General features: G+C 29.5%; 1 protein-coding gene across 2 annotated transcripts; it reads left to right on the top strand.

Moving 5' to 3' along the window:
• Positions 1 to 11,803: 11,803 nt before the first annotated feature.
• Positions 11,804 to 17,380, top strand: LOC126687225 (RNA demethylase ALKBH10B). Of its 2 annotated transcripts, none has more exons than XM_050381700.2 (7): positions 11,804 to 12,540; positions 15,093 to 15,226; positions 15,382 to 15,499; positions 15,593 to 15,709; positions 15,830 to 15,945; positions 16,088 to 16,242; positions 16,511 to 17,380. In XM_050381700.2, the coding sequence occupies exons 1-7, from the start codon at positions 12,009 to 12,011 to the stop codon at positions 16,986 to 16,988; spliced, it is 1,650 nt and encodes a 549-aa protein (XP_050237657.1). In that variant the 5' UTR covers positions 11,804 to 12,008; the 3' UTR covers positions 16,989 to 17,380. The 2 variants fall into 2 exon arrangements, with proteins under 2 accessions (XP_050237657.1, XP_050237656.1); XM_050381699.2 differs by having other exon boundaries at positions 15,827 to 15,945.
• The last annotated feature ends 373 nt before the right edge of the window (positions 17,381 to 17,753 follow it).

Here is a 17,753-nt window from a genome sequence, read left to right as displayed (position 1 = left end):
TTATAATGTTTTTAATTAGTTTGACTTTCTTTTTCACTTGGCCTTCCACTCCTGTAATAACTACCAGCAATTTAGAAATACAGTAACCATTATTAGTAAGTAATTAATGCAATATAACAAAAATCATTGTCAATTCTATAACTGTCCTTTTCCATAACTGAAAATAGGGCAATGTATTTTAGTATTATTTCCTACCACCATGTATGTTTACATTACATGAATGCTTGAGATAAAATCTAGCTTGTGGGTACATTGGAAACTTGTTAAGGTGATTTTGCTAATTTTATTTTGACACATAACAATCGAAATTTTATAAATATTTCCTTAAAATTTGGCACCTCCCAATCTAATTTTGCTAATTTTATCTATCTATAAATTCATTTGAAAGAGAACTTTAGATCAAATTATGTATATATTTTTTATGCTCATGAGGTGTTTTAAACGGATTTCAATTATGACATGGTACTTTTAAACCTTCCACATTCAGACTAATCTTACTTAAGCCGGGTAAGTCGTGGGAGACAAAACTCTGACCCTAAATTTTAAAAGGCTTCATATATGAGTACGTTTTGAACCCGCGACTTTACTTAAATCAGAAGAGCGCTTTACTAATTTACCTGCGTCTTGGGGTTCTATTCTGTATACATGGCAAATTTTAAGTAATAAAAAATAAAATTTGACCGCAACATATATATTTTTAATTGAAAAATATCTTGTTCAAATAAAATTAAAATTTAGTGATCAAATAAAAAAAATTATATACCTACAGGGTTAATTACCCTCATTCTGCCACATTAGGAATTATTCATTTGTTTAAGTTTTCTCATAATTTTTAATTATTAGGGTAATTAAATAATACATGCATATATTTTTTTATCGAAGAATTGAAAATTAATTTTTTAAGAAAATAATTAGTATCGAAATCTTTTAGTTTGCAAATATAGTAACACAAAGTATTACGAGTTATTTATATATACAAAAAAAATACCTGTTAATTTCTTTTTCATAACATGTAGATTAGGAGCAGATCTTATTTTATTTTTAAATAATTGAACCGACAATTCTATTTCACATGACATAATAAAAAAAATTAATACTAACGGCGTGACATTTTCAATTTCTTTTTTAATTGTGTGAAATTAGTTTAAGAGCATGATCGAACGAGCAACTCCTAGCAACAATGTTCAAACTAGCATCTAGCCACTCGTGCTTGCTTTGCTGGATTTACATTATTAAAAGAAAGAAGTGCTAATTAATGAATATAAAAAAGGTTGATGTATACATTAATTTTAAATTATTAAAACATATATAATTAATAATTTCTTTATCTATAATATTTATAAATTATTGAATGATTTTTGTTATTGTATAGCACATTCTTTAAAAATATTAGACTAAGTTATATTACAAATAAGTTGATGAATTAAACTGAATTTAAATTTTTAATAGTTGACCCTTTAGATGACATTAGTATTTAAAGGAAATATTTTATTCACTTTTTAGTGGTAATAAAAAAATTAAAAAGGACCGCTTTCCTTTTCTATGCTCTCTTTCTCTCTCTACAAATTTCTTTACTAACATTTGGATTTTAAAGGCGGGAGGCGGTGACCCTAAGCCTTCGGCCGGAAAATTATTGTTTTTTTATTTTTGTATATGTGTGTGTTAGTTATTCGTTTTTTTTTAAATTATTCTGTCAAAAAAATGTATTTTGGTGTGTTTTTATGGTATTTGTTTTGTATTGCATGTGCGTTTTATCGAGCTGATTAAAAAAAATCGTATTGATTTGGACTTTTTTGTTGTGGATTTATGATAAATCTGTTTTTTGATTTGGTTTTTTTAGTTTATTTAAGATTTTTGTGCTGATTTGGTATATTGTTTTTTAGAATTAATAGTATATAAAATCTCAATCTTTAGCATTTTTTGTAATTTATGCATTTTATTTAAATTTTGGAATAATAGATCCCAATTTTTAATTTTTGGCAAAAAAAAAGATAAGTGTTTTATTTTGTATATCATTTTAACAATTTGAAACGATTAAAATAACATTGTGTTTCATTGAAAAAATGCGTACAACATCACTTGATATAGAATAAAAAGATTGGAATGAGAGGTGCTATGTTTTCAATAATACAGTTAAATCGCAAAAATACGAAAGGTTGGAATAAGATGATCTTTTTATATAATTTTTTTATGAGTAATAGCTTTTTCAGCACTTAGCATTACATAATTTTATTTTTTAAAATTTGTACGGCGATCTGATTTATAATTAAAGTATGGATGTTATTAACGTTAATATTTTATTCTATCGGGATATCAATTTGAAAAAAAAATTATTTCTTAGGTTCTAAAACAATTGTCCATTTCTCTTTTTGACACAGTTTAAAAACACAATAAATGTCTAATTTTTTACACTTTTATTTTCATTTTTCCTATCATACCTTATTGAATGTTATGTCTAATTTATTTTTTAAATTAATGGCAATAAATGATAAATATTAAATAAGAGTAAAATGGAAAAATTAATACTTTAAATTGTAATTTATAAGAAATATGGATAATTATTTTAAAAAAAATGGACTATTATTTTAAGACGGAAGAAGTATAACTGTAAATGTTACGTTTTTTAGATAATGAAATTGTCGATAATTGTCAATTATATAAGTGTATAACCGTGAGATAAAGTAGATGATGAGTGATGACTTTTGAATAGTTGGCTTTTGTGGAGCATAAAACCTAACTTTGACGATAATACAAATAATATCTTAACCACCAATCCCTCGAGGGCTCGAGACCATGAAATGTTGGCATCATCCTACGTAACAATGCACCCCTTCCCCATTAATGAACTCACACCAAGCTTGCTCTTTTTGTTCTTTTCTTTTATTTGTTCATCATTTTATCATCCACTTCATGCATCAATCAACAAAATGATCCATATTTTTATTTAGTTTTTATCTCTTATATAATAAGAATCAAGTGGCATAAATAATTCAAAGTTATCTTTTTATAGTTCAATTTATTTAATATATGTATATTAAGAGCATCTATATTTGTACTTTTTATATAAAAGAGTATTTGTATAGCTACGAGACGTAGATGAGTTGGTAATTAGGCGCTTTTCTAGTTTAAGTGAGGTCGTGGGTTAGAATCGTACTCATATATACAACCGTTTAAAAATTGAAGCCGAGTTTGCCTCCCACAAGAGACCTATACAGTTCGCACAGGTGTCATTTTGGGACCCATTCAGAAAACCTCATAGACCTTGTACCAAAATAAAAAATATTTTAAAAATTAAAAATAACAATTTAATTTTAATTCTATGAACTCTCTAATATTAACTTTTTATTAAATTTTATTCTTATAAATAATAATAAAAAATTAACCTTACTTTAAAAAAAATTGTCGTCAATCTGTAAACAAAAACGGGGCATTTTGATGGGAATAAATTTAGCGACGGATTTTTTTTGTCTGTCGCTAATTTTGGCCAAAATGCAGGCTCCAATTTTTCCCTCCAAGGTCCCTCCGTTTTAGCGACGAACTTGTGACGGATTGTCCGTCACTAAAGTGGATTTGCGATGGAATTGATATCTGTTGCAAATTCTGTCGCAAAAATGTGAAATCAGCGACGGATTTTGTGTCCGTCAATAAATCATTGTTTTCTATTAGTGAAATCCCGATAAATAACATTCCATGAAACTTTGTATACAACTCTAGCCCAATAAATCATCTTTCGAAAGATAGTTTTTCATATAAGACTCAATTTGTTTCTGAATGGATACAAGCATAGATTTATAAAATTTGAATTGTATTTAATACTATTTGTTTTTTGATTATCAATCATTTTTTTAGTTTCTCTTTAATTACATAAAATATTTTTTATAGAAATAAAAGCTAGTTAGACTAGGTATTAGGTATTAGAGATATAACATTTTTAAGTAAAGCGGCTGATACCACATGTTGCAGTCGGAATCGAACCCACGACCTATGAAAATGCATCAGAAAGTATAGCTTAAGACCAGACCTTACTAGTATAATAAATATTATTCTCTCCAAAACTTCAGTTATTTTAACTGAGTATAGAACATATATTAGTGATACATCTTTTGTTTTGTGTATGTGTTGTAACATGTGAATATTAGAATGTAACTATCTTCCAACCGCGCGCGAAGGGAATCCGTTTATTTATTTATTTCCTACTTTTTCTTTTTAGATGGTTGTGCTAGATGAACCCATGTGGCATGTCGATGCTATATCGATGGTCCATGCTTAATATGCGACTTATAATTCCCAAAAAAGTACCATAAAAAACACATTACTAGTGAGGGAGAAAATACAATCTTTTTTAGTTTTTGAAACTTTTTTGTAAGATTCTTGTAATGTCTAATAATGCCTTTATAATTTATACCTCAAAGTTTCAAACTCTTTTTAATTATTATAACAAATTTAATTTTGTCAATTATAAATATATTTTAATTATATACTTTAATTATATAATTCAAAAGTATATCTATAAAAAGTCATATTTTTTTCAATAATTATAATAAGATATTAATATTATCGCCTAATTTTGATAAGTATAATTCAATTATATCCAATTATAATTCATTTTAATATATAATTATTAAAAAATATAAATACTTTATCATCCTTTTCAATTAAAAAATAATTTTTTAATTTAGTTAATTATAACGTAATTTTTATAAACATTTTTATTTAAATAAACTAATAAAATCGGATAATTAATTCCAATCAAAAAATATTTATTACAATTATACAAGAATAGACAAAATTAAAAATATTTAATAAAATTTGAAAAAAGTTTGAACTTGTTAGATGAATAAGCATATAGTTTATGCCACCTCTCCTTCAATGATCAATCAATAATAGAGGAATTAATCATTATAAATTACACAACTGCATGCCTTAATGTCTGTATTAGATGTGCATTTCTAATTGTCAATTTTAAAATTACATAAAAAGCAAATCCCAATTTGAATTGAAATTGGAATTGACTTTCTTTATTTGTAGATGGTGAATTCATGGGTGAGAGTCATGGGTTTGTCTCAATCCAACTAGCACACTTTTAAGGGCACTTTTCTTATAACTTTCATGTGCACCCTTGACTTTACCCTAAATATGGCAATGCCAATGCCTGATGAAATATTTGGACCCTAATAAAAAAATTGATGAATTATTAAGTTATTAATTATCATAGGAAAAATCTTATCAGGTTATGATATATGATAAATTATTTTTCAAATAAATAAATTCTACAATTTAAGAGTAATAAAATTTTCATGTTTAAACAAAACTTTCACATAAAACATTTGAAACGCAAACAAAAGTTCATTTTGCCTCTTTAACTTGAAATGAAAGATCAAATAAGAAAAAACTAATGATTTTGAACAAAAACATTCTTAGAATGAGTATTTTGGACAAAAACAATTTTAACATAGCCGTTTTGACTCATTTTGACTCGTTTTATCCTTCAAGTCACGTCGAACTCTAATCTCATTTATTCTGCCAAGCTCAAGTTCAAATTTTTAAAATAAAACTTGATCAAGTTCAAGTCAAATTTTAAACTTTAGATTTTATACTCAAATCGAATTCAAATTTGATAATATTTCAACTAGGCTCGATTGAATTACGCCTCAACTTGGCTTTGCTTGCAAATTTAGCCACGTAATGCTAGTTTCTCCCTCGTTCTCTCTTCTTCCCTCTTCAATTAATTAATTTGTTTTTTGGTTTGTGATTGTTAGCTGAGAATGAGAATCTATAAAGATGGTTAAAGAAGTTATGTAAAGGCTAGAGTTTTAACCAAAGGTGTAAAGAAGCTCGCCAACTTTATATGCGATGCTCTTCCCCTTCTTTTTATTTACATCAATCTCTTTATGCCAAAACATTAAGGAAAGTGACACTTAATAACTTTTAATAAAATGCCATGCATGTTCTATGATCAATAATTGGATAAAGATTCTAATATGTGATGTTTATCAATTTGAAAAGAAAAATATAAGAATAACTACAAAATTACTCTAAAAATCACTTAATTTACAAAAATACGTATTTAGTCAAAATAATTTATTTTTACCTAAAATTTTAAAAAATTTACATAATTTACGTACTTTTAACTATAAAAAATGCATAATAATACATGTTTGATACATTATAAATATATCTCTGATACATCTAATATAATACATAAAAAATGAGAATCTATTTTGTATTATTGTAAAAATTTTAGGTATTAAATTTAATTTTTTGAAAGGTATGTATTTTTATAATTTTTCCGTTTTTGGATTTTTTATAATTTTCCCAAAGATATATTATTTATTTGACCGAAATTAATGTTAAAGTTGAATGGAAATTAATAAATTTCTACAGGATTATAAGGATAATATTTGTAGTAGGGTGAGTATTCAGCCGGTTCAATTAAAATTACACCGAAATCCCCAAACTTAGCTTCCCAAGCTTAAAATTGAAATCGGCCGAAGATATGTTTTAGCTGAAACCGAACTGACCATAAAAAAATTAAATATAACCAAAATTTGTTTTTATTCTTTGAAAAAATTTGGTTGGTTCGGTTAAAACCGATAAAAAAAATTAAATAATCAATTATTCGGTCCGCTAGGTCAATTTCAATTTTCAAGCTTAAAATTAAAATTTAACCACAAAATAAACCAAACCGACCTCTAATTTAACCACAAAATAAACCAAACCGACCTCTAATTTAACCGATCAAAAGTCATTCGGTTAAATCAATTGGTTCAAACAAATTCTCATCCCTAGGAGGTGATGAAGTTTAGAGTAGGTCCGCAAGTGGTGAGTGCGCTTGGGTGGCCACAATGAACCTCACGACACCAACCGCTCGCCTACAAAACCAAAAGTGAAGGCTGAGAAGGGAATGGTAAATATTGTATAGTAAAGAGATTGGCCCCCGCACCTTCCCTTACCTATATGCCAACAATAGAGGCGCTTTCCCATGGAGGCCCTACCACATTTCAAAAGCCAATCCTATTTTTAATTTCATTCCATTCCATCATATGCCATTCTTTTTATTTGGCCCTACCTGGCGCACATATTTGCGTTATAGAATGAATGGCATATTCGTATAGTATTTCTTATATAAAAAAAATATTTTTGTACTATTTCTTATTTATGTATAACTTTTTTCTAAGAAAATACTATTACTGGCGAATTATAGTTTAAATGGTGTGTGCGTTAGATAGATTTTTATTAAAGTCGTAAGATTGATATTCCTCAGAAGCGTCAAAAAATGTCCATTTTTAATGATTAGAAAAATATTACTATTCAAAATGTTCTAATGTGTTTGTAGTATTCTTATTAAATTTTAGACAAAAGGTACAAAAGCATTGTACTTTTTGGTTTGGGATAAACAACACTATGTAGAAAAAAGAAATATATTAATTCATGTTACTCAGAGGTCAATGGAAATATAACTTTGTTATAATTTAAGATAAATATTTATTAAAGATTGCCATACTAAGTAGCACGGAAACGGAAACGGGAAACGGAAACGATACGAAACGGACACGGGGAAACGAAAGTTTTTCAAAATGAAGGACACGAAACGTGGGGGAAACGTGTAAATAACAAAAATTTAGGGATATATTTATAAAAATATTATTTAAATATTTATGATAATTAACAAAATAATTCAATTTAATGTACTAAATATTTAAAATTTTATAAATATATAAAAAATATAATACAATTCAACACAAATAAGTATATTTGTTGTATTGTGGGCAATGCGAATATAAAATTTATGGGTAACTAGTTAGATTTTTTTATTTGTGGGTAATAATTTTAAATTTTTTACAAATTTTAATTTTTATTATTTACAGAAACGGCCCGAAACGTTTCGTACGGGTGTCCAAGAGTTTCCGGTTCTCGAAACGTTTCCGAAACGGGAAACGCAACTTTATCGAAGTTTCCGTGCTTCTTAGTTGCCATATTTTAAATTTATTTGTTGATAACTTTGGTCTCACTTTAATAAAAGATAAATATATAAATATAATAAATGAGACAGCTGTGAGTAGTGTATAGAATTGTTAAAAAAATACAGCATTATGGTATATTTTAATTAGTTTACTAACTTTTTTTTCAAAAAATACTATTATTTTATATATTTTCTATATTAAAGTATATTATATTATATATTTTTAATTTGAAGCCCCTGAAAAATGTTTATATCTTATGTCTTTATTAAAGTGGAACGTTATTGTCTGAAAAATAAACATAAAATATGTTTATTTTTTAAGACGGTGGTATTTATTCTTTGTAAAAACATATAAGAGGTGTTTTTTTTATAATTTTTGCTTTAAATTATAACGGAGTATATCTCCAATCTCTGTTATCGTCCGGGTACATGAGCTACTATGTCTTTTTTTTTTTCAAAGTGATAATCGTACCAAACGAAAAATTATAATGATTGTTTTGCACTTTTTACCTAAATTTTAGCTCTAAAAGTTTAAAAATTTAAGGAAAGATCTTTGACCTCTAATAGGATTACGATTGTACTCCTACATTAAATTTTGAATTCTTTTCAGTCTTTAAATTTAATTGTTGATTTCCTTTGAAATTTACGTAAACAACATTTATCTACTTGATACATGTATTTATTCATGTGATTGCCATTTTTACTTTTTATAAAATCGGTGAAAGTGAAACTAACATTATGATAGAGTATCTTTTATGGCATTTGACATTGAGAACTACTAATAAAATGACTGTATTGAATCTGACATTAGTGGCGAAAAATTAATTGAGCACACACCTCACAAGATTTTCACCACTAACACATGTAATCCATGCATAGCCAGACTTCTTAATTTTAATTTACCTGAAATACCTAATTGTTCATTATGGAAAAAGTATAAAAGGGATCAAAAGGCTGATTTCATGATCATCATGAGATGCATATAATAAATTTTAGATATTACTGATATCTTTAAATAATGAAGCTAAAATTAATGTGGATTTGTCCTCTACCATCACTTATGGCTCGCTTAATTTAATGGAAAAAAGGCTAAAAATGATTCTAATATAACCATCAAGGTTTTTGACATCCTCTGATATTTTTAAAAGCTCAATAGTAACCCTTATATTTATAAAATTTAAAATCCGCACTTCTTATTTTAATAGTGTCATAGAAAACGTTAAGTCGCTAACATGGATTAATGACTAAACTATTTATTATAGGCTAAAAATAAAAAATGATCCTAATGTAACCACACCAACTCATAATATTCTCAAATAGTCAAATGTTTTACAAAACTCAATAATGACCCTAATATTCACAAAAATTAAATATTATTATTAAATTTAATTGTAAATTATTTAGTATGATATAAATTTTGAGTGGTAACTTTTTATACTTTTAATTAGTGATTAGTATGATAAGTTATTAAAAATAAAATTATTTTGTATTTTAATTAGGTTCCGGTTTATAAAATTATTTATTTATGTCTAGTGTAAAAACTATTATTTATAATATTAATTAATATTTATCTATTCTAAGAACTTTTATTTTTGAAAAATTATTTTTAACAAAATATTCTTATAAAATTTTAGCATGGATCTCGATTAAAGGTTATAGTTTAAGGCTTTCAAAGTTAGGGATTTTAATTTTATAATTTTATAAAGCTAAGTCGATTTTAGAGGAAAAATCAGTTTATATTGAAGATATGCAGTATGTTCCTATAATTAATGGCTAACTGTTAATCCATGTCAGCAAGTTAATATTTTTTACAATACCGTAAAGTGGAGGAGTGCGAATTTTAGATTTGTAGAACATGCATGTGAGTTATTATTGAGTTTTAAAAAACATTAAGAGATACCATGAGTTGCAGCGGTTATAATTATATACATTAAGGTTGTTTTATTTTTTGAGTTTTTCCCTGTAATAAGTAGTTTAGTCATTAATCCATGTCAGCAAGTTAATGTTTTTGTGCGAATTGTAAGTTTTATAAATATGAGGGTTATTATTGAGTTTCGAAAAACATCAAAGGATGTCAAGAGTTGCGGTGGTTATATTAGGATCATTTTTTAAAAATTCTACTTCCTTTATTCTAATTTAATTAAATTTAAAATTTGACATTTTATTCTAGCAATTTATATGTATGAAATATTTTACATATTTTTTCTATGTTTCTTGTGAGATTTTTTTTATAGAGACATGTGATATATTTAATGTAATATAAATATATAAAAATAAATAATTTTGAATTTTTTTAAATAATGTGTACACAATTTTTTTAATTAGATTGGAGTAAAATGAAATTAATTGGCTTAAATTTTTTAAAACTCAATCTATATAATTTTCAATATTTATATTAATTGGCTTAATTTTTTTATTGATAATATAAAAATAAGTAAATATTCCTTACTTAAAGTACTAGGAAATATTTATTGTTTTTTATGTTTCATAAAAAATTACAATTTTATTATTTAATACTAATTAAAAATAAAATTTTCAAAATATTTATAGTTATTATATATGCATCAAATATAGTGAATTTGCTTTTTTAAATTATAGTTATTTTTTAAAAAAATTGAAAAATATTTCAAATTTTTAATAATCATAAGGTGATGGGTAGAATATTTTCAGGTGTTGTTATTTGATTAGTTATTGGTGTATCCGCCGGGACAATTAGATCTAATTGTCTATGTTTTATTAACACCATTTTCTGAGCTGGTTTTGCTGCCAACCATTCATTTAATTCGGCATTGTAATTTTCTTTTTGTGTGTGTGGGACAATCCTACGAATGGTTCCTAAAAGCTGATCGAAGGGATTACAAATACAATTAATCTTTTGCATTTTCAATAATATTTAAACATGCAAACTAAATCTCAATTATTCATCTTCTTACATAATATAGTATAAAGTATTATAAATGGGTCCAAATTATAAGACATCATTTTTTTAAAGAAACTTATTTAAATTGATTTTCAGTTGAACAAATAAATTTCTTATAAACACTAAAATTTTAGTCTTAAATTTCAAATAACTGCACATATAAATGCAGGAAAATTCTTATCTAGTCCCGGTATATAAATTTTCCATGCACCTATCTAATAAAGTGTTAGAAAATTTAACACAATTTTCTCTCTTTTTTCATTATTTTCTCATCTTATTGGACATGTCCATGAATTTTTCATGAACCGGATCTAGGTAAAATCTTCATAAGTGCAATACGATCCACTATTTCACTTAAACTTAAAAAGTGTATTATCAACTTATTTAAACTTTTTAAAAAGTCAATATTTCTTAAATTAACTTTAATATATATAAATAAAATAAAAAATGTACAAAACTGTAAAAAAATTACTGAGTGAACTACTAAACAATGAGTTCAATTACTTTTACAAACGCTCTCTTTTTTAAATTATAAAAAAAAGTCTAAAATTTAGTTTTTATCTATTTTTTTATATTTTCAAGTGTATAAAATAAAAAAATGAAATATAAATTATATTTAAATAATACCATTTCTTTTAATTCTCATTAATCTTATGCCATATTCATAATTTTTCTAAAAATGTACGGCTATGCCCAAGCGCTAAAACCCTCGTGGTTACCTAACCAAATACTATAATTTCCGGCCAGCCAGCCAGGCAAGACCAGAACAGAATAAGCAAGCTAGGTAACGAACTTTCCATTTTAGTTTTTGCCACATCAGCACCTCTACCAAAACGACACATCATTTCAAATGCGGGTCCCGCTTCGTACAAACGGTCGCATCTCTCCAAAATATATTAGCCTCCCTTCATTCACCTCACTCACTCCCTCCCCTGCGTATAACCATAAACCCTTCTCTCTCCCATTTTTCATTTCCTCTCTCCGATCAACATAATCCCGATATCCCCGTTTTCCGGTAACAAAAATATTATAAAACACTGCAAATCCCGATATTTCCGGAGCTAGCTCATTTATACAGAATTTAAATTATTATATAATTCACTAGTGATATAGATTCGAATTCCGATGGCGGCTGGGCCAACATCGCTGACGGATCACCATCGACCAGCACCGGTGGGGCCCGCCATGGTGCCTTTACAAGCGCCACCGATGATGATATCTGACGCTTTCGCCAAGGACGCGATTCTCGCCTGGTTTCGCGGGGAATTCGCCGCTGCCAACGCTATCATCGACGCGCTATGCAGTCATCTGGCTCAGCTCAATGGAGGAGGATCGGAGTACGAGGCGGTGTTTTCTGCTGTTCATCGGAGGAGGCTGAATTGGATCCCGGTGCTTCAGATGCAGAAATATCACTCGATTGGTGACGTCGCGGTGGAGCTGAGGAAGGTGGCGGAGATTAAGAAGAGTTGCTCCACTGCTGGTAGTGAATGTGATAAAACAGTGGTGATAAAGGAAGTCTCTTTGGATGATGTGAGTGAGAAGAAGGGAAAAGAAGAGAAAATTATAGAGAACGGTCATGTTGACGATCATGACGGCGGCGCCGGCGAGGTTGTTGAAGAGGAGGAGGATTCACCTGCTAGTGATATTACTGATACAGGTAATTATACTTAATTATCATTCTTTATTAGTTCTAATAATATTGAGTGAAGGTTTTTAATTGCTTTAATTTTGTCTTTTCCTGTTTAATTTAATTTCTACGCCAATTTTTGATTACGGTTAATTAAGTTCAGATGATTTTTGTTTTGGTTACGGAACACTGAACAGAAACTAAGTATGATGAACAATCGCTCACAATTCAGTTAATTATGTAATTTGTTATTGTTATTGTTGTAATCAGGTTGATTGATACTTAACTCTATTTTAACTTCTAATTGTTTTTGTCGTCCAAAAGTGTTAATTTCTCATTAGTAATATAATATTGTTAATTATTTTATTAATCTTGTATCACCTTTTTCCTTTCTTTTCATTCCCTTTTAAGATTAAACAAATCAACTTTAAGTTTAAAATTAGTTTTAATACTGTTTGGTTGGAGAGAAAGTGAAAAATCCTCCAATAGTGGTGTTTTAATGAGTTTGAAAAAACAACTAATTTTGTCACTCTGTTTTCCCAGGAACCAATCAGAAAAACAGAGTGATAAAATTGAATTTTTCCAGATCAAAGATTCAAAACACTCAATTAGCAAAGTTTCATTGACTTTTTGAAAAGATTTTACCAGTAATTTTCCAATTCATTTATACAAATCCTGAATTTCTGGAGCTTCTAGAAAAATAAAACAAAATTTGGTCAAATTTTGTGAAAATTATTTTTCTTCACCAAACCTGTTTGATCAAAAAACTTTCTAGAGGATTAAAGTGGGAGATTTGAGAATTTCGAGGTGGTGAAAGGATTGTCTGCATCTGGTGTTACAGTTAGTTTCGGGTCTCACGTCTGATTAAACAACCTGGAGATGTGTGCAATGATTTTATTAGGGACGGCGTATGATGTCAACCGTTCGATCTTTTAACTATTACGTCATCCCCTGCTTTTGAAAGGTCCATGTGGCCTGCATTAGTTGTGTGCCCGTTTTGACAATCTTTTTAGTTATTGCTGATAAATTTGCTAATCCCAAGATATTAAATCTCTGACTCGCTTTTGGTAGACCCACTTGACCCGTCCGAGTTGACGGATCAAACTCGGTGGTTATAGGTGGACACCACGTTGTGTTTGGTTAGCCGAATAAGCCGATTCAAGATTCGAATATTTTGTTTAGAATAAAAAAAAAAGAGTGGCAAATATTGGGAATAATAGCATATGGTGCAAATTTGAGAGTGACAGTTTTGTCACAAATTGGACAAAAGATTTTTTCCTCCCGATGGCCTGGGAAAAGAAAAAGAAAAGGAATTATGTGAGGTGGCTGTTGTTGACTAAATGTGAAATGTGTGATCAAATAGACAGATGACAGACATGGAATATTAAATTAGTTTAACTGTTTATAGGTGTCAAATTATTGAGATGTCTCATCTAAATAGATCTGTTGAATGATTAGTGTGAAAAACAAAAACAAAACTAAAAATATTGCTACTTTAAACTAAATAAAATTATCTGGGAATTATATGTTAGGTATATCACATAGTTCAATTTCACGTGGGATGATGGTATGGATGTACCAGAACAATCAAGTTATTGGCTCTGGTCTAGATTGTCATCAGAATTTTTAAAATAATTTAAGAAAATGAGATAGAATTTGTAGTGAATCAAGATTAGATAGAGATCAAGTCCGAGCTGTCGGGAGGTTAGAAGTGAACTAAATGTTCAGTTGGAATTTAGTCCGGGCTGAAAAATATTATAATTCCGCCACTGACTGTTAGTGTCTGTTAATCTTTATCTTGGAATGTATTCATGTTTTTGTTAAAAGAAAATTGAAAAACAAAGAAGAAGTGAACAAGATCAATGCAGTGATTCTTTGCTGAATCTACTTTGATATATATATATATATATATATATATATATATATATATATATATATATATATATAGAGTAGATTGAATATTCTGCTTGCTCTCATTACCTGAACTTTTAGTTGGCTGGTGAAAAGTCCTGTGATGAATACAAATGCAGTTTGCTTCATTTAATGGGTGGTTCATGAATTTTGTGATTCCTTGAAATGATTGTTAGTGTTATAATCCTCACATCAGTAAGCTATGTTGCAGGGAAACTTTTCATCTTTTCGTTTCTGAAAATGCTTCTAAAGTATAAAATGCGGTTTTAACATTTTCTAGCATTTCGGCCCATTGAGCATTTTCATGTTTTGAGTGTTTCCATTTCCGTACAACATTATCAGTAAGTACTCTAGATATGCTATGCAGTTATAAATGTTATGTCTTACTGTTGCAAATTGCCTACACACATTTTTTTTCTTGAACTGAATTTACTTTTGAATTAGGCTACTTATCAAACGAATAAGAGAAAATAATTGGATTTGCTTGTCAACTGTTGGACTAAACTTTCGTTTCTGCTTCATTTGCTTAATCGCTTATTAAAGTCTATTCTGATATGTTGTAATTACAAAGTGAAAATAAATGCTTCTTTTACTTGTGACAAGATAAATATGTTTCTGAATGGTAGAATGGCATTCATGACTTGATTTAATATTTCCCTTCAATCATGCAGGATCCCAGGAAGTACAGCACCCTGCCGAGAGCACCGACAACATATGTTCTAACCATGAAGACTGCAATGCTCGACCTGATCAAATCAAATTAACAAAAGGTTTCAATGCCAAGGAACACGTCAAAGGACACATGGCGAGTTCTTTAATCCAATTTTGTCTTTTTGAAAAAATTGTTACCTTAGAGAAGTTCGAATCCAGAGGGTAGTTTTACTTTAGCATATGCTGTTAATACTTGATAAAAAAAAAACAAGCTAGCAATTACTGATCGAGTGATAATACAACTGGCAGGCGAATGTTGTGAAAGGTTTAAAGTTATATGAAGACGTGTTTACTGATTCCGAGCTGTCTAAGTTGACGGATTTCGTTGATGAACTCCGACTTGCTGGTCAGAATGGAGAACTTGAAGGTAGCTGAGCTCTTTTTTTATTTGCTTCTATGATTAACCTTGAGATATTTCGTTGATGGCATCTAAATCGATCTTCTTAAATGTTGAATGTAGGTGAAACATTTATTTTATTCAACAAGCAAGTGAAAGGGAATAAGAGAGAGCTGATTCAGCTTGGCATTCCAATTTTTGGACATATAAAAGAGGAAGCTGCAAGTAAAAATCCAACAGGTAAGTATTATTCTACAGAGGGTTATAGATAAACTCCTACAAACACCCCATCTCTTGTTCAAATTGTACATATCTAGCTCAAATACTGGAGATTTCATAGTTTTAATTTGATTTTAGCAGGCAATATAGAACCAATCCCAGCGCTTCTTCAAGGTGTCATCGATCACCTGATCCAGTGGCAACTAATACCGGAGTATAAAAAACCAAATGGCTGCGTTATTCATTTCTTTGATGAGGTACACTTTCTTCCATTAAAGCTTTAGTTTTTCTCATTATCTTTAAGTAGCTAGAGCAAAATAATGTCATGCCCTTGTTTCTGGGCTTCTAGTTATTGTTTCAGAAGATAAATATCATAAAAACATACAATTCTGGATGCAGGATGAGTATTCACAGCCTTTCCAAAAGCCACCTCATTTGGAACAACCAATCTCTACTCTGCTCCTAGATGAATCAAAAATGGCTTTTGGACGTACTCTTGTGAGTGATAATGATGGGAATTACAGAGGTCCACTCATGCTTTCTCTGAAAAAAGGGTAATTACCAGTGCATCTGTACTTTATTTTCTTTAAATTCATCATCACAATAGTTCTGCACACTTCTTTCTCAAAAGTTGAAGCATAACAAAATCTAGCAACCAGGCGTTATATAGAGTTTGATTGGCTGAAAATACTAAAATTTTTCTTCTATCATATCACATTTCGACCACTTATGACCTTCTTATCTTTATAGGCTTGTATTTTGCACACTCATAATTTTGTGTCAATTAAGCTGGATTGTGACTTGATTTTGGATATTTTTCAGGTCCCTCTTAATCATGAGAGGAAACAGTTCTGACATGGCAAGGCATGTTATGTGCCCGTCTCCAAGCAAAAGGGTCAGCATCACATTCTTCAAAGTGCGAGCAGATGCCTTCCAAGGCCACTCACCACCAACTAGTCCCATGGGTGGTGCCATGACCCTATGGCAGCCTGGAACACCAAGCCCATATGCAGTGCCTAACGGAGCTCTCGGAGGATACGAGGCAATGGATACAATGGCCAAATGGGGAGTCCTTCGTGCCCCAGTGGTCATGCTAGCTCCAGTGCGCCCAATGGTGTTGAATCCTAAAAGGATGCCTCGTGGTGGTACTGGAGTTTTCTTGCCATGGACCGTAGGATCAAGGAGGCCTGCAAAGCACCTTCCTCCACGCGCTCAACGAGGCCGTCTCCTTGCGTTGCCTCCCCATGAAAGTCGCGTGATAGATTCAAGTTCTGAAAATATCAGCATTGAAGGAAAATAGGCGTGGTGTTAACCTGAGGCAGTCATGAGGCCAAAGCAAAACTAGTCGACAGTATAAGTAAAACTCACTACTGCTGTGAAGGATCTTTTGTCATTGTACAAACGAAGCTTGTGTGCTGCCAAAAGAGTTTGTTTTTTTCTTTTGATTCATTCCTACTTTTATTACTAGTAAAATTAGATTTTAATGTCAGTCAGTACACATTTCATGTAGGGCTTCAGCCTTTAGGTGTAGTTGAGCTTTGTGTCTGAAGAGTGTGAAATAGCTCTTAGTAAACGGCAGAATTTTGTATTAATTAAAGTAATTTATATTTGATCTTCTCCATAGACAACTGATTGTGCTCTGGTTGTATTTCTGTAATTCCTTTCTCCTAATTGAGTGAGATTTTGCTATAATTTGATCTATTTTGTAATTAATTCAGATTAGCTCTACCCTTTTGCTAGATAGTTTGGTTAATCCAAAACATTTGTAGAAACTCAGTTGTGGTATAAACAAGAACATTGGTCAAGCTAGAACATGCAAGAACTCGAGTTCAATCAAAAATGCCAATTGAAAGGCCAATACAATTAGAGTACTCGATTCTCACGGTATCCAAACTTTGATTGTTTCATTTTAATTACTAAACTATAATTTCCGGCCAAAATGCATACATAATAGCTGGATTTTACTTATTCTGGCCACATAGCAATGAAATCTAGCTTGTTTTTCCTGAAAAACTGTCACGTACGCATAATCTCGCATAATTTCATTTCAGCATAAAAGTTTAAG

The sequence above is a fragment of the Mercurialis annua genome, linkage group LG6 (genome assembly GCF_937616625.2).
Source record: "Mercurialis annua linkage group LG6, ddMerAnnu1.2, whole genome shotgun sequence".
Lineage (NCBI taxonomy): Eukaryota > Viridiplantae > Streptophyta > Magnoliopsida > Malpighiales > Euphorbiaceae > Mercurialis > Mercurialis annua.
The sequence above is the reverse complement of the archived record's forward strand: the minus strand, read 5'-3'. Positions and strand labels throughout refer to the sequence as shown.